This window comes from Oncorhynchus keta, chromosome 28 (genome assembly GCF_023373465.1).
Source record: "Oncorhynchus keta strain PuntledgeMale-10-30-2019 chromosome 28, Oket_V2, whole genome shotgun sequence".
Lineage (NCBI taxonomy): Eukaryota > Metazoa > Chordata > Actinopteri > Salmoniformes > Salmonidae > Oncorhynchus > Oncorhynchus keta.
Genome location: NC_068448.1, coordinates 58,515,755 through 58,533,162, shown reverse-complemented (window position 1 = coordinate 58,533,162; position 17,408 = coordinate 58,515,755). Strand labels below are relative to the sequence as shown.

The 17,408-nt window shown below is 42.8% G+C and overlaps 1 protein-coding gene across 9 annotated transcripts in view; it reads right to left on the bottom strand.

The window, feature by feature from the left end:
* Positions 1–17,408, bottom strand: part of pde1ca (phosphodiesterase 1C, calmodulin-dependent a) — a 185,245-nt gene that overhangs the window by 95,432 nt on the left and 72,405 nt on the right. For 3 of the 9 annotated variants that reach the window (XM_052483326.1, XM_052483327.1, XM_052483328.1), the window contains exon 4: positions 9,128–9,154. The exons of 3 other annotated variants lie outside the window; for them this stretch is intronic. In XM_052483326.1, the coding sequence (XP_052339286.1) occupies positions 9,128–9,154 (27 nt within the window). Of the gene's footprint in view, positions 1–9,127; positions 9,155–12,326; positions 13,071–17,408 lie in introns of those variants that run through there. 3 more of the 9 variants (XM_035741660.2, XM_052483330.1, XM_035741661.2) reach the window with 3 other exon arrangements.

Here is a 17,408-nt window from a genome sequence, read left to right as displayed (position 1 = left end):
TAAAGTAAAGATGGACTGTCATTTCTCTTTGCTTATTTGAGCTGTTCTTGCCATAATATGGACTTGGTCTTTTACCAAATAGAGCTATCTTCTGTATACCAACCCTACCTTGTCACAACACAACTGATTGTCCAAACGCATTAAGAAGAAAATAAATTCTATGAATTCTTCTAATAAATTATTTTTAACAAGGCACACCTGTTAATTGAAATTCTTTCCAGGTGACTACCTCATGAAGCTGGTTGAGAGAATGCCAAGAGTGTGCAAAGCTGTCATCAAGACAAAGGTTGCTACTTTGAAGAATCTCAAAAATAAAATATATTAATGATTTCTTTAACACTTTTTTGGTTACTACATGATTCCATATGTGTTATTTCATAGTTTTGATGACCTCACAACTTTTCTACAAGCTAGAAAATAGTAAAAAATAAATAAAAACCCTGGAATGTGTAGGTGTGTCCAAACTGTTGACTGGTACTGTATATTTTAAATGTAATCAATATGAGGGAGGCACAATACTGTGAGAGAAAAAGTAGTCAGGTGAATGTGAATATTTTCAGTCATTCAGAAAAGAGATGCAGTGAAATGTTGAAAGATTTGACGTAAAACAAGAAAGTTGTGAAATTGACTACAGGAAAATGAGATCAACAGATCAACTTGTGTGCTACATCACAAACCATGAAATGAGCAAACACGTGTGCTACATCACAAACCATGAAATGAGCAAACGCGTGTGCTACATCACAAACCATGAAATGAGCAAACACGTGTGCTACATCACAAACCATGAAATGAGCAAATGCGTGTGCTACATCACAAACCATGAAATGAGCAAACGCGTGTGCTACATCACAAACCATGAAATGAGCAAACGCGTGTGCTACATCACAAACCATGAAATGAGCAAACGCGTGTGCTACATCACAAACCATGAAATGAGCAAACGCGTGTTCTACATCCCAAACCATGACACGAGCAAACGCGTGTGCTCCATCACAAACCATGAAATGAGCAAACGCGTGTGCTCCATCACAAACCATGAAATGAGCAAACGCGTGTGCTACATCACAAACCATGAAATGCATAAACGGGAAACATTTCAGCTGGAAGGCCACAGGCTGAGGAGCATTCCAAATTAGCAAACCAAAAAGCACACATGTTTGTAACAAAAATATATACAAAATTCTGACGAGGATAGAAAAACAAAAGCACCTGGATGGCGTTCTGCTCATTGTGTGTGTGTGTGTGTGTGTGTGTGTGTGTGTGTGTGTGTGTGTGTGTGTGTGTGTGTGTGTGTGTGTGTGTGTGTGTGTGTGTGTGTGTGTGTGTGTGTGTGTGTTTGTTTGAATACACCAGCAGGTGTGAGAAAACAGATCGGATCGACTAAGGCAGGATACGGGGAGTCTGGAATGGCCTGAGATTTAAGCTGATTCCAACTGGGCAGTGTGTTTGAATTAGATCATCAGGAAGGAAGGCCACACTGACGCCTATTACATCCAACACCACATACGTGTTCACATTGCTAACGGGCAGATATGAGTTTAGGTCATACAGCAATCGACTGAGTGAGAGCTTCAGCAATATCTGCTACACACTACACAAAGTACATGGCGTCAGCAATAGCTGTTACACACTACATAAGTGTAGCTTCACAGGCATTTGAACTCAGTTGCAATGTCCGTTGAATTGATGTCTTCTATTTGTCTGAGGCATTTCAGTCACTTTAACCCACACCTCTTCACACAGTGCACCTGCTTGACTTCAAGCCAGCCATTCTTAATACACCAATGCTTTGTTTGTCCGTCAACGTCAGAGATGGACGAAGACATTGCATTAGAACTCCAGTCCCCGTAGAGGCTTTGGGGTAACAAACACCACCCTCACAAGGTGCCACCAAAAAGGCACATTGGACAAAAAGAACTGATCCAAAAAAAGTCTGTCCTCTATCATGACAAAGAGAGTAGAACGTTCTCCCCAAAGGGACTGAGGAACTAACTATGATAATAGTTCAGCGTGTGTTTCTGGTACTACCTCATCACTGAGCGTAGTGACAAAGCAGTGGATCCAAATCATTAAATCAGCCGGCTGAAATAAAAGCCACGCTCTGTGCTTGGTCAGTCTCAAGAAAGATACGGATTCCCAGGAGAAAATGAGACCTAACAACGTGGAATAATAGGTTGGAGTTTTTAGTTTGCACTGCAGACGCCTTGGCCAATCAATGGCGAAGCGATAATGCAATCAAGAGATGGAGTCCATACCTGAAAAGCTGCCTGAAGACAGAAGCCGGACCGATCGATAGGGAACTGGGAGAGAAGCCTGCTATACTTTGAAGTACACCACTGCAGATTTTGAGACCAGGGCTGAATAGAATATCTATCAAATGGTATTCTGTTTGGGTCTGAGTTTCAGAGCCCCAGAAAGGTAGTGAGCTGTTGGTTTGTATCTGTAACTGGAAGCTGATGCAGGAGGAGATGCTGGCTGACGGTTGATAGTGATGCTGGCTGATAGTTGTGAACATTGCTCAGAGCACTGATGTGATGGGGAACAGCTGTGATGGCTGCTGTTCTTAGTAGCCCCCTCCATCTCACGTCAAACCACATACGCAGTCAGGGAGCCGAAGCCACATGGACACACACACACACACACACACACACACACACACACACACACACACACACACACACACACACACACACACACACACACACACACAAAGCTCATGTCAGGTAACTCTCAGCGTGACATTTGTGTAGTTGTTAGTTGTTGTCCCATGACATATCAGAGGAGTGACTGTCTGAAATGCCTGTCTTTGAAGACCCAAAGCTTAAGTCCTTCTGTGATGTGAAGTCACTCTGTGGAGTTTCATTCTGCTGATGGAAACCATGGATGACTCATGTGTTGCTCCAGAGTGTGAATTACGTGGGGAAAAGGGGAGGAGAATGAGAGATATGAGCCCCGCTAAACTCAACAAAAGCCATACTTTGGGGGTGTCTAAATAATACTAATTTAACCATTCCCCTATTTCTTTCAAACACAATATTGTACTTATACAGTGATACAATTGAAAATATAAGCTCATTTCAAATTAAACAAACAGCCCCAACTCTCTGTCATGGTTTAAAAAACAAATCCCACGTGGCTGCACTTGTCATCCCGGGACAGTCTGGTATTACCTGACCTTTTTTCACAATTTGTTAGTAAGAGGCATCAATTCATTTAGGCTACAAGTGTAGGCCCAATGACAATTGCAGAGTGTGACTTTTCAGTGTTTTGTAATGGCGTGTACACAGTTTGGATGCTGGAATCATTTTGGAGTGGACGAACTTGCGCAGGTAGCCATTTCAAAGTGATTTGTCGGACAATCAGATGACTGCGTTCATGCCACATTAAAAGGTCATTTATGTTTACCATTAAATTACATGTCTTAACTATTAGCCCCCCCCCCCAAAAACAAATGTCACATTATAATTCAAACTTTGTGTTAGTCACAAAGGAAATACTACCATACTGGTGTTCTAATACTGCAGTTGAAGAGTTTGGCACGAAATATGTCATTACAAACACATTTGTTTTTTTAGACACAAGTCAATGACGTAATAGAAATAAGATTACTCTAGTATTGAACATATTGTAACGCGGTTCTTCCGGTGAAGGAGAGGCGGACCAAAATGCAGTGTGGTTATAATTAATGGTTCTTTAATAAAGAAACTATACATGAATAAACTACAAAAACGTGAAAACCCAAAACAGTCCCGTGTGGTACAAATACTGACACAGGATACAACCACCCACAAAACCCAACACAAACCAGGCTACCTAAATATGGTTCCCAATCAGAGACAATGACTAACACCTGCCTCTGATTGAGAACCATATCAGGCCAAACATAGAAATAGACAAACTAGACATGTAACATAGAATGCCCACTCAGATCACACCCTGACCAAACAAAACATAGAAATATACAAAGCAAACTATGGTCAGGGTGTGACACATATGTTGCATTGATGGCATTTAACAACATATCACAGACTATAGACAGCCATTATGTGTTGTTTTTAAGTTTGAGAACTGGAGTTTAGAAATGGGGGCATCCCTCCCTTGTAACATTCTTGTCTTCGTCATGCATCACATTCTGCTAAAGGACGTCTAAGCTGTTAATTGTCATTTTGGGGAATATGCAATGATTACTTACATTGCTTTAGGCTAGTTTTGGAGAGCAGTTCGACTTTTAATTACCACAGAAACTAATGAAAAATCTACCACAGTCATAAAAGACATTGAAATTCATTGAAACTCCAGCAATGCCAGACAGACAGTCCTGATTACCCCTGTTGGCAAATATCCTCTCCCTCGCTATCTCTCTCTCACACCCAGCCATTAAATGACAGATGCTCTGATTCTCACTACGTTTCTGCCTCTCTTCCCAGGTTGAAATAAAGTTCTGTAACGGCCTTGTGGCTCGTCATTGTGGCACGCCCAGAGTTTAATCAAACAAAATAGCCTCCACAAAGAGTGACTCATCATAGTTTTACCTAAATACTATCTCATCTGGAGAAGGTGTAATGTCATTAGGGTGATGATGCATATGGCCAAGGTGCAAGCAGGGTTTTCTGTAGCCTTAGTCAACTGTTTCTGTTTTAACTGAATCACAGAGTCACAGAAAGTATTCAGTGTTGATAGACAAGTTTAGCTTCTCATTCTAGTTATCTTCTGGCACCTCTTCCGGAGTGTTTGGGCACCAGGAGGAATGTGAAGAGTGACACTCTGAATGTGAGAGAGAAAGTGTGAGCGACCCTATTTATGGTGCGTATTGTGTATAATGAAACAGCCAAGTGCCGACTGATAGAGACACTGACATTAAACCACAATCTATCTACAGTGGGTATTATAAGTATTCGTCCCCCTTGAATTTTTTCACATTTTGTGGGATTTTGTGGGATTAAAATGAGTTTTAGAGTGAGGTTTTTTTTATTAATGAAAAATCAAACACTAATATACCTTGATTAGATAAATATTCACCTAACTGAGTCAATAAATGTTTGAAACACATTTAGCATAGATTACAGATGTGAGTCTTCTTTGGTTAAGTCTATAAGAGCATTGCACACCTGGATTGTACAATATTTGCCCATTTATTCTTTTTAAAATTCTTCAAGCTTTGTCAAGGGGATCATGGCCAGACAGAAATGTTCAAGTCTTGCCATACATTTTCAAGCATATTTAAGTCAAAACTAACTTGGCCACTCGGGAACATTCCCTGTCTTCTCGGTAAGCAACTCCAGCTCAGATTTGGTCTTGTGTTGTACGTTATTGTCCTGCTGAAAAGTGAATCACAGTGTCTGATGTAAAGCAAACTGAAAGCAGGTTTTCTTCTAGGAGTTTGCCTATGTTTAGCTCCATCTTGTTTCTTATTATCCTGAAAATCTCCCCCATCTTTTCTTATGTCAAGCATACCCATACCATGATGCAGCCACCAGCATGCTTGAAAATACGGAGGCAGTTATTGAGTGATGTGTTGTACATAAAGGCTTTGCATTTAGGCCTAAAAGTGTGTTCCTTTGCCGTGTTTTTCTTGCAGTATTACTTTAGTGCCTTGTTACAAACAGGATACATGTTTGGAAATATTTTGATTATGTATATTTGTATCCTTCTTTTCACTCTGTCATTCAGGTCATTATTGTGGAGTAACTTCAATGTTGTTGATTCATCCTCAGTTTTCTAACATCACAGCCATTGATCTCTGTAGCTGTTTTAAAATGACCAATGGTCTCATGGTAACATCCCTGAGCAGTTTCCTTCCTGTCCTACATCTCAGTTCAGAAGGACGACTGTATATTTGTTGTGTCTGGGTGGTTTAATACATCCTCCACAGCATTTTTATTAACTTGACCAAGCTTAAAGAGATACGCAATGTCTGATTTGTTATTGTTACTCATCTACCAATCACTGCCCTTCTTTATGAGGCGTTGAAAAGCTCCCGGGTCTTTGTAGTTGAATCTGTTCTTGAAATGCAATGTTTGACTGAGGGACATTAGAGATGTTTTATCTATGGGGGACAGAGGAAGGGGTAGTCATTAAAAAATCATGTCACTTATTATTTGAATTGTTAAGCCAACTTTTACTCCTGAACTAATTTAGGTCTGACTAAACAAAAGGGGTGAATACTTTTGCAACAACTATATACATTTTTTTTATATTTGTTTTTTTTACAATTTGTTAACATTTGAAGTTTCATTCTAAAACCTTATCTATTCACTTTCAGAAATGCTAGTAAATTAGCATATATTGTTTCAAGAAATTATGGAAGAGATTAGTGTGTTTTTCATGATCGTTTCATTTCAGAGATACAAATAATATTGTACTAAATGCTATAAATCACCCTCGCCCTCACATAAATAAGTAGTACAGCTAGGTTTTACAATGGAGGAAAATGTAATTGTATGGTGATTGAACCATTCCTAGCATGTTAATTGTAACGCTAACAAACCTCAGTGACCTTACTATGCTACAAACCTAAGAGCCAGGGGTCTATGGTACTAAGAACAAACAAACAGGGAAAAACAACAAAAACACCAAGCAGGCAGAGAGACAGAGAGAAACAAAGATATCCACTGAGGATGAGAAAGCTACATGGTGTTTATGTTCCACTGTCAGACCTCTGGCAGAGCTGGACAGACATGTGGTCAATGCACTTCCTCTGTTAGGTTTGTTTGGTCTCTGGGCTGTATCAGGGATAGTTTTGGCTGTCTTCCTTCCCAATATTGTACAAGCTTGGTTTGTGTGTGTGTGTGAGTGGACAGGGGGGGCAGAAGTCCTTACAAGGATAGTAAAACATTTTCCCGGGTCCCCACAAAGAAAAAGGCTATTTTGGGCTTAGGTGTTAGGTTTAGGGTTAGGGTTACAATTAGGGTTATGGTTAGAATTAGGGTTAGGTTCAGGGTTAGAGGTTAGGTTAGGGTTAGGGTTAGGGAAAATAGGATTTTGAATGGGAATCAATTGTTTGTTCCCCACAAGGATAGTAAAACAAATGTGTGTGTGTATATGAGAAAGAGAAACAAGAGAGAGAAGAGAGAGAGAGACAAGAGAGAGAAAATAGAGAAAAAGAGAGAGAGAAAGAAAGAGAGAAGAGAGACAGGAGAGACAAGAGAGAGACAAGAGAGATAAGAGAGACAAGAGAGATTAGAGTGACAAGCGAGACAAGAGAGCGAGACAATAGAGAGACAAGAGAGAGAGAGAGACAAGACAAAGAGAGACAAGAGAGACATAAGAGAGAGAGAGATAATGGAGACACAAGAGAGAGATGAAAGAGACAAGAGTGACAAGAGAGAGATAGACAAAAGAGACAAGATATACAAAAGAGACATGAGAGACAAGAGAGACAAGAGAGAGACAAGAGAGAGACAAGAGAGACAAGAAAGAGACAAGAGCGAGACAAGAGAGACAAGAGATACAAGAGAGACAAGAGAAACAAGAGAGACAAGAGAGACAAGAGATACAAGAGAGACAAGAGAAACAAGAGAGACAAGAGAGAGAGAGAGATACAAGAGAGAGAGACAAGAGATACAAGAGAGAGACAAGAGAAACAATAGAGACAAGAGAGAGAGAGACGAGATACGAGAGAGACAAGAGATAGACAAGAGAAACAAGAGAGACAAGAGAGAGAGAGACAAGAGAAACAATAGAGACAAGAGAGAGAGAGATGAGAGAGACAAGAGAGAGACAAGAGAAACAAGAGAGAGAGACAAGAGAGACAAGAGACAAGAGAAAGAGAGACAAGAGAGACAGAAGAGAGAGAGAGATAATGGAGACACAAGAGAGAGATGAGAGAGACAAGAGTGACAAGAGAGAGATAGACAAAAGAGACAAGATATACAAAAGAGACATGAGAGACAAGAGAGACAAGAAAGAGACAAGAGAGAGACAAGAGAGAGAAAATAGAGACAAGAAAGAGACAAGAGAGAGAGACAAGAGATACAAGAGAGACAAGAGAGAGACAAGAGAGACAAGAAAGAGACAAGAGCGAGACAAGAGCGAGACAAGAGAGACAAGAGAAACAAGAGATACAAGAGAGAGAGATACAAGAGAGAGAGACAAGAGATACAAGAGAGAGACAAGAGAAACAATAGAGACAAGAGAGAGAGAGAGACGAGATACGAGAGAGACAAGAGATAGACAAGAGAGAGAGACAAGAGAAACAATAGAGACAAGAGAGAGAGAGGCGAGAGAAACAAGAGAGAGACAAGATAAACAAGAGAGAGAGAGACAAGAGAGAGAGAGAGACAAGAGAGAGAGACATTAGAGACAAGGGAGAAAGAGACAAGAGAGACAAGAGGGACAAGAGAGACAAGAGTGACAAGAGAGAAAGAGACAAGAGTAAGAAGAGACAAGATACACAAGAGAGAGAGACAAGAGAGAGAGACAGGAGAGAGAGACATTAGAGGCAAGAGAGAGAGAGACAAGAGGGACAAGAGAGACAAGAGTGACAAGAGAGAGACAATATACACAAGAGAGAGAGACAGGAGAGAGAGAGAGACAAGAGAGAGACAGGAGAGAGAGAGAGAAAAGACAGAGAGAGACAAGAGAGGGTGACAAGAGAGAAAGAGGAACAAGAGAGAGAGAGACAAGATAGACAAGAGAGAGAATAGAGCGAGAGACAATAGTTCAAGAGGGATGAAAGTTGAATAGCAGCCAGATATAAACTTCCCGATGACATCATTAATTACACACACACACACACACACACACACACACACACACACACACACACACACACACACACACACACACACACACACACACACACACACACACACACACACACACACACACACACACACACACACACACACATAGCTTTCCCAGACCACACACAGCTTTCTCAGACCTGTACAATAATAAGGGGTTTCACATGAAGAGTCGGAGGATATACTACAATACCATATGTAATACAAAAATCATGTAGAAATGGAATAATAGACGTGAATGGGATTTTGGGGGCTTTTTATTATTTTTCATAGTTGTGGAGATGACAAGTGTACTATGCATGCTTATGGGAGTGTTTATTTGAAGCTGGGTCCAACTTGTAGGTAACCAGTAACTGATCCAGTCCTGGTCTGAGGCTTACCTTTGTGACGTCTTCTTGTATTTCCTTCTGTGTAAGAAAAACAAATACACCATTAATGTTCATGGCATCATTCCTCATGTTCTATTGCAATTTCCAGAAGAATCAATCCATCCATTGTATGGATCCATATCATTGTAATTCTATACCGTAGGTAGAGCACTGACGTTATACATTACATCATTAATCTACATGCTTGGAATGAACTTGAAAAAGATTATGGATGTGTGAAATCGCATGTTATTCGCTTTATAGTACACTCATTTTGACCAGGGCCCAAAGAGATCTGGTCAACAGTAGTGCACCATATTAGGAAATAGGGTACCGTTTGGGACGAGCCCTATGTCCTCTGGGTTTTCATCCTATTTGAACCTCTATAGACTCAGTCCGTATCGAGATGATGTTGGTCTAAGTGCATTTGGTACATTTATAGCGGATGATCCCTTTAATCTAAAGGCAACACCATCCTGCATGCCAGACATTCAACAGTGTTGTTGGCTTCGACTTTGGGACTGATTATCATCCACATTCGTAGAGACAGGCAAATGTGCAGTTCAGAAAGTGATTTGATTGATAAAGAATTATTGTTGAATGGATCGTTTTTGCACAAGCACTCCGACACTTGAAAGGGTGACAGTCGGGTGACAGATTCTCTATTAGCAAATTCAGACGTTTGATAAGACCATCTAAGGAAAGAAAACTGAACAAAATGATGGAAAGGAAATGAGACAACTGAAAAAATATCAAATGCATGTTTTTGTTCTTTGACATGGTCTATACCTAAACACACGGTGAACAATTCTCAGGGGAGTATATCAACAGTCCTCTCTCTCATTCTGTTTATCTCTCCCTCTCTCTTTTTATATATCTCTGTTCTCTCTCAGTCACAGTCAGGAAGTGTATGGGACAGATAAGATCATGGATACAATGACCAAAAAACTAAACACAGACCACAGAAACAGAATGTATTCTATGGTCCAGACACCCGGGTTACATGATCTGGCCTGGGTCATGTTCAGCTGATCAGTTTGTCTGTTCTTAGCCCCATAGATCCCTGGCTCTTCGGTGTGCTGTGACCTGTGGTGTCAACATATGAAGGTTTGTTGGCATTACTATTAATATCCTAGGAAGGGTTCAATCACCATACAATTATCTTTTCCTCCATACACACATAACCACAACACATTTTACGTCTCAACCGTTCATATATGAACCCACCTGGATTGTGGTGAAATTCATACAACTCTCCTAAAGCAAATGACAGGTGAATTAGGCCTCAACTTCAATGTCTGTAAGTTTGTGGTCAGTCACCAGTTAGACTCATCTCCCAAAATGCTATCCAGGGCACCGTAAAGCCACAGTAAAAGCAATGAGAGAGAGGGTTTATAGGGCATATAGACATTAAACCACATTCCCCTTCTCTTCCTGATCGCCTGCCTTTTGTGTGTGTGAGAGAGAGAGAGAGATAGAAAGAGAGATATAAATAAAGATATAAATAGAGAGAGATATATAAATATATATATATAGAGAGAGAGAGTGAGAGAGAGATAGAAAGAAAGAGAGATATAAATAAAGATATAAATAGAGAGAGATATATAAATATATATATATAGAGAGAGAGTGAGAGAGAGAGAGAGAGAGAGAGGACAGGCTCATGTTGACATCGTAACAGTCAATCAATGTCATCTGTGAGGAATGATGACCAGACAAGACGAGACGGATGGTCCCTGAGATTAGGACCAGGACAAATGGTTGTTGCCCGGGCAAATTGTCTGTTTATGATGGAGAGGTTTCTAGTATAGTATATCTATGGTCTAGGGTCAGGGCTGGTGCCGTAGGCATCAAGCATCTCAGAGGAGCAGCGCTGATCTAGGATCAGGTCTTGTAATCTTGTTCTAAAAGGCTAAACTGATCCTAAATCAGCACTCCTACTCTGAGACGCTTAAAACGTACAGCCCCTGATCTCGTAATTCTATATTGAGGGTCTACTGGGGTGATGTTGTCACTCATAGTGACAGAAGATTAGGCAACACTGATGGACATCAGGGACGGCAGCCTGAGCCACAGGATCACAGCTGAGACCATCCATACTCTCTGATGACACACAGGGGCAGACAACAATGTGTTTGTTTCTAATGACTTGAGTTCATATACTGAACACTGGAAATGTACACACACAAGCACAAACCTATCCGTACACTATGCACAAACACGTGTGCTTTCATTAACACACAATGTGCGGGGATCAAATGTGTGTCTTCGGGGGTTATTTCTACGTCATTGGGGTGCAAACACCTTCCTCATCCCTTTTCTTCATCCTAAAATGTAACATCTTTCCCCCTCTTTATCTCTATCTATGTGAAGCTTCGATGTAGAGGGGAAAACGGTCCGAAAAACGCAGACAGCCAATTAGTAATCATGAGTGGCTAACCGTTAGCTGTGTGTAATTGTGTTGACTAGCCTGGCTGCCTGTGTGTCAGTGTTGACTGCCTGGCTGCCTGTGTGTCAGTGTTGACTGCCTGGCTGCCTGTGTGTCAGTGTTGACTGCCTGGCTGCCTGTGTGTCAGTGTTGTCTGCCTGGTTGTATTCTGTAGCCACTGGGTCCCTGGATGTTTGCTCCTTTCTGCTACATTAACCTGATTACGCATGTACTTTACTTCTGGCTCATTCGATAAGGCAAATCCTTATAAAATATGTCCTCTGATAATATGTATAGAAAAACAGAAGAGCAAAGCCTGTGTAGAGTAATGTAAAAAAAAAAAAAAACGTCTGTCATTCCTATACATTTTCTGGTCATCAAGAGCTTTTAAATTCATAATAAACTCAAATGAAAAAAAAAAATGTGCACATCGAGCATCAAAACATAATGAATTTAGTTGAAACCATCAAATGAAAAAAGAGGCTGATGTTGCATGAGTGGTATTGATTACACATTGCTCTGTAAGCGTGTTCTCCACGGAACTTTCACAGAGGTTTTGAAAGGCATTTCAACCATTAACTCTTAATTAACTTTCAATATGTTTGAAAATGAGCCCCCCCAAAAAATGACCAAATTGACAGGATTGGTCATCTAGGCTGCAGTACACTCAAAGTCAAGCAAACTCAAAACACTAAAACACAAGTATGCAGAGACATAAACACTGACAAATCATTAACACAATGGCAAACAGTGAGAATAATAAAAACAGAAAAGGTTACTCACAGTCCTCTCAGCCTCAGCCATATCTTCTCAATCTGGTCTGGCTGCAGAAACTTCAGAGAGTTACTCTCAAAATCCTCTATCTCCTTGGTTGGTGATTCCATGTCTAAGATATTAACCAGGCGAAAGGACATGAAAGTCTAAAGTCTAAAGTCCGCAGAGCCAGCCCACTTCAGCAGCACAATCAGAGGATGGAAAAGTGGAAGTTTATTCAGAGCGTTGTGCTGCTTCAGAGTGGTCCTCTATCTCGCTATCCCCGTTCCTTAATCCTCTGTCTATACAGATCCCTATCCCATCTCTGTCAGCAGCGTGACAGCTGGAGTCTGTTCCTCATCCTTCTCTTCCCTCCTCATCCTCCTGTCCTGTTCTGTATCAGGTCCTGTTGAGGATAGCTAGGGCTAGCAGTGCAGCTGCGTCAGGGGAGCTGGGGCTAGTGGTGAAGCTGCATCAGGGGAGCTAGGGCTAGTGGTGGAGCTGCGTCAGGGGCCCCCTGGCTGTGATCTGTGTGTGCTCTGGTTTAGTCACCAGCAGCTCCTCTCAGGTGCTCACTGAGCGCGTGCAGCTCAGGAGGCGGAAGGGTGGAGGCAGGGGGGTCCACAAACACACTCCGCCCCATGGAGGGGAGAGGGGGAGGAGAGAGCGGAGGGGGAGGATTACCGGGCTGCTGCTGTCGTCGCGCAGAGTATCAGAGAGCAGCCGCTTCCACCGCTAACGCCACTGCTATGACTATCATTCATATTTGCCCTGCCGTAAGCCCAGAGAGGGGGACGGGGGCCGAGAGAGGGAGAGGAGGAGAGGGAGAGGTGGAGAGGGGAGAGAGAGCGAGAGAGAGAGAGAGAGAGAGAGAGAGAGAGAGAGAGAGAGAGAGCGATAGAGAGGACAGGCTCACGTTGATGTCGAGAGAAGCAATGACCGGGAATAATAGAAAGTGAGTATATGCAAGTGTGTCAGTGTGTGCAGATAAATATTGAGTGAGTGTGAGAGAGAGCAAGAGAGAGAGAGAGAGAGAGAGAGAGAGAGAGAGAGAGAGAGAGAGAGAGAGCGCGCAAAAGAGAGAGAGAGAGCACAAGAGAGAGAGAGAGATACTGAGAAAGAGGATAGCTGTGTAATGATTGGAAGTGCTTCAGTGTGTGAATAGGAGGGGCTGAATGAACTGCACTCCTAACAGCATATTTTTCTCTTTCTCTCCCTCTCTTTTTTCTCATCCCCTCTCGTTCTCCTTCTCGTTCTCTATACCCCCATCTCTCTCTTTCTCAACCTCTCTATTCCCCTCTCCCTTCTTTCCTCTCCCTCCCTCGCTCTATATTCCTCTCTCCCTTCCTACCCCTCTCTCTTTGTCTGTCTGTCTATCTTTTTTTTCTTTTTCTTTATTCCCTTAAATGTTCAGCGATAGATTAGATCAGGGTTCCTCAAACTCAGTCCTGGGGCTCAAACTCAGTCCTGGGGCCCAAACTCAGTCCTGGGGCCCAAACTCAGTCCTGGGGCCCAAACTCAGTCCTGGGGCTCAAACTCAGTCCTGGGGCTCAAACTTAGTCCTGGAGCCAAAACTCAGTCCTGGGGCTCAAACTCAGTACTGGGGCCCAAACTCAGTCCTGGGGCCCAAACTCAGCCCTGGGATCCAAACTCAGTACTGGGGCTCAAACTATAGGGAATGGCACCCTATTCCCTATATTGTAATATACTCTGGTCAAGTAGTGCACTATGTAGGAGATATGGTGTCATTATGTATGCAGTCCCCAAATCTGTCTGTCTCAATATGACATGGGGAAATCACATCTCATTGCCCTCATCAACATAGGTAATGACGGTACTCATCAAGCATGTCTGCCCAAACAATGAGAATGATAACACGCTCTGAAATTTCCAGAAGGAAAACATAATCCACAATGGGGTCGCCTCCCAAATGGCACCCTATTCCCTTTACAGTACACTACTTTTGACCAGAGCCATATGGATAGGGCCTTGGTCAAAAGAAGTGCACTACATAGGGAATAGGGTGCCGTTTGGGACGCAACCCTTGGATCCTACGATACAGAGACGCTGGTGGATGTTTGTTTAATAGCATCAGATATTGTTGTTATTATCTAATTGCAATTATTGTGCGGGAGGGGGAATAAAAATAACCAATAAAGTGCCATTAGGCCTTCCCTTATTTCCGAGAACGGGGTAGTTAGTGTAGCCGTTGTTTGTTATGATTCGGCCCCTACAGGAAATTGGAAGGTCTTATCATAATAACAGGAATCAAAGCACGTCACATTACTGTGCACTAGGCAGGGAAAATGCAGTATTTGGACATAGTCCAGAAAGAGAGGCAGAAAGAGAGAGAGAGAGAGAGAGAGAGAGAGAGAGAGAGAGAGAGAGAGAGAGAGAGAGAGAGAGAGAGAGAGAGAGAGAGAGAGAGAGGCAGAAAGAGAGTGTGCATCTGGATGATTTCACTTCAGGCCCATCACATATCCTAAATGTGTAAACACGCATTCCTGATTCATCTCATACCGAGCTAGCTTTTCAGAGATGCAAGTGGGGACACTTCAGGCTGAGGAGTGAGTTACACACATCCCCATGTGGAACACTGACCTATGGTGGGGCCAGTACTCAAAATGGTAAAAATACCCTTTTTTCATTGGAGGGCAAAAGGGCAGGTGCTCCAGCACCCTTAGGGCTCTAAATGTGCACGTGCCCTCTCTCTGGGCTACATGGATGTGTTGTTAATGTGCACGAGCCCTCTCTCTGGGCTACATGGATGAGTTGTTAATGTGCACGTGCCCTCTCTCTGGGCTACATGGATGTGTTGTTAATGTGCACGTGCCCTCTCTCTGGGCTACATGGATGTGTTGTTAATGTGCACGTGCCCTCTCTCTGGGCTACATGGATGTGTTGTTAATGTGCACGAGCCCTCTCTCTGGGCTACATGGATGTGTTGTTAATGTGCACGTGCCCTCTCTCTGGGCTACATGGATGTGTTGTTAATGTGCACGTGCCCTCTCTCTGGGCTACATGGATGTGTTGTTAATGTGCACGTGCCCTCTCTCTGGGCTACATGGATGTGTTGTTAATGTGCACGAGCCCTCTCTCTGGGCTACATGGATGTGTTGTTAATGTGCACGTGCCCTCTCTCTGGGCTACATGGATGTGTTGTTAATGTGCACGTGCCCTCTCTCTGGGCTACATGGATGTGTTGTTAATGTGCACGTGCCCTCTCTCTGGGCTACATGGATGTGTTGTTAATGTGCACAAGCCCTCTCTCTGGGCTACATGGATGTGTTGTTAATACGCACAAGCCCTCTCTCTGGGCTACATGGATGTGTTGTTAATGTGCACGTGCCCTCTCTCTAGGCTACATGGATGTGTTGTTAATGTGCACGAGCCCTCTCTCTGGTCTACATGGATGTGTTGTTAATGTGCACGTGCCCTCTCTCTGGGCTACATGGATGTGTTGTTAATGTGCACGAGCCCTCTCTCTGGTCTACATGGATGTGTTGTTAATGTGCACGAGCCCTCTCTCTGGTCTACATGGATGTGTTGTTAATGTGCACGTGCCCTCTCTCTGGGCTACATGGATGTGTTGTTAATGTGCACGAGCCCTCTCTCTGGTCTACATGGATGTGTTGTTAATGTGCACGTGCCCTCTCTCTGGGCTACATGGATGTGTTGTTAATGTGCACGAGCCCTCTCTCTGGGCTACATGGATGTGTTGTTAATGTGCACGTGCCCTCTCTCTGGTCTACATGGATGTGTTGTTAATGTGCACGTGCCCTCTCTCTGGGCTACATGGATGTGTTGTTAATGTGCACGTGCCCTCTCTCTGGGCTACATGGATGTGTTGTTAATGTGCACGTGCCCTCTCTCTGGGCTACATGGATGTGTTGTTAATGTGCACGAGCCCTCTCTCTGGTCTACATGGATGTGTTGTTAATGTGCACGTGCCCTCTCTCTGGTCTACATGGATGTGTTGTTAATGTGCACGTGCCCTCTCTCTGGGCTACATGGATGTGTTGTTAATGTGCACGTGCCCTCTCTCTGGTCTACATGGATGTGTTGTTAATGTGCACATGCCCTCTCTCTGGTCTACATGGATGTGTTGTTAATGTGCACGAGCCCTCTCTCTGGTCTACATGGATGTGTTGTTAATGTGCACGTGCCCTCTCTCTGGTCTACATGGATGTGTTGTTAATGTGCACGAGCCCTCTCTCTGGGCTACATGGATGTGTTGTTAATGTGCACGAGCCCTCTCTCTGGGCTACATGGATGTGTTGTTAATGTGCACGAGCCCTCTCTCTGGTCTACATGGATGTGTTGTTAATGTGCACGTGCCCTCTCTCTGGGCTACATGGATGTGTTGTTAATGTGCACGTGCCCTCTCTCTGGGCTACATGGATGTGTTGTTAATGTGCACGAGCCCTCTCTCTGGTCTACATGGATGTGTTGTTAATGTGCACATGCCCTCTCTCTGGGCTACATGGATGTGTTGTTAATGTGCACGTGCCCTCTCTCTGGGCTACATGGATGTGTTGTTAATGGGGCTTGCGAGCGTCCCCACTTTAAATCTTCTTCTTCTTCTTTGGAACGCTACTCCCCTTAAACCGCTTAAGCTAGAAATGTCAGTCAAACTTTAAAGTGTGCAGAGCAGTCAGGAACGCTGTGTATATAACTTTTTGATATCTGTTATACTTTTTAAATGATTAAGCTTTAAGTCATTTTTTTGTACATCTTCATCCACTTTCATGGGATTTCCTCAGCATTCTAAAGGTCCCATTGTGACATCCTCACGTCTGACATTCCATTTACTGTTACTGCAACAATGCAACTTTTTGACACAAATTAGCTTAGACAAAAAGTTAGAGCTCATTAAAAATCTTTCTCTACTTCTCTGCTTTTCAAATCTGATATAGGAACAGAATTATCTGATACCGATCCAACGCTGCAGCTGTTTAGTAACCGCATCAAACAATATTTTCTGTAACTTTTTATCACCTGACATGTTGACCACTTTCCCAACAAGGTAGACAAAAAGTTAGCGGCACTGTTGTAAAGTACTTAAGTAAAAATACTTTAAAGTACTACTTAAGTTGTTTTTTGGGGGGTATC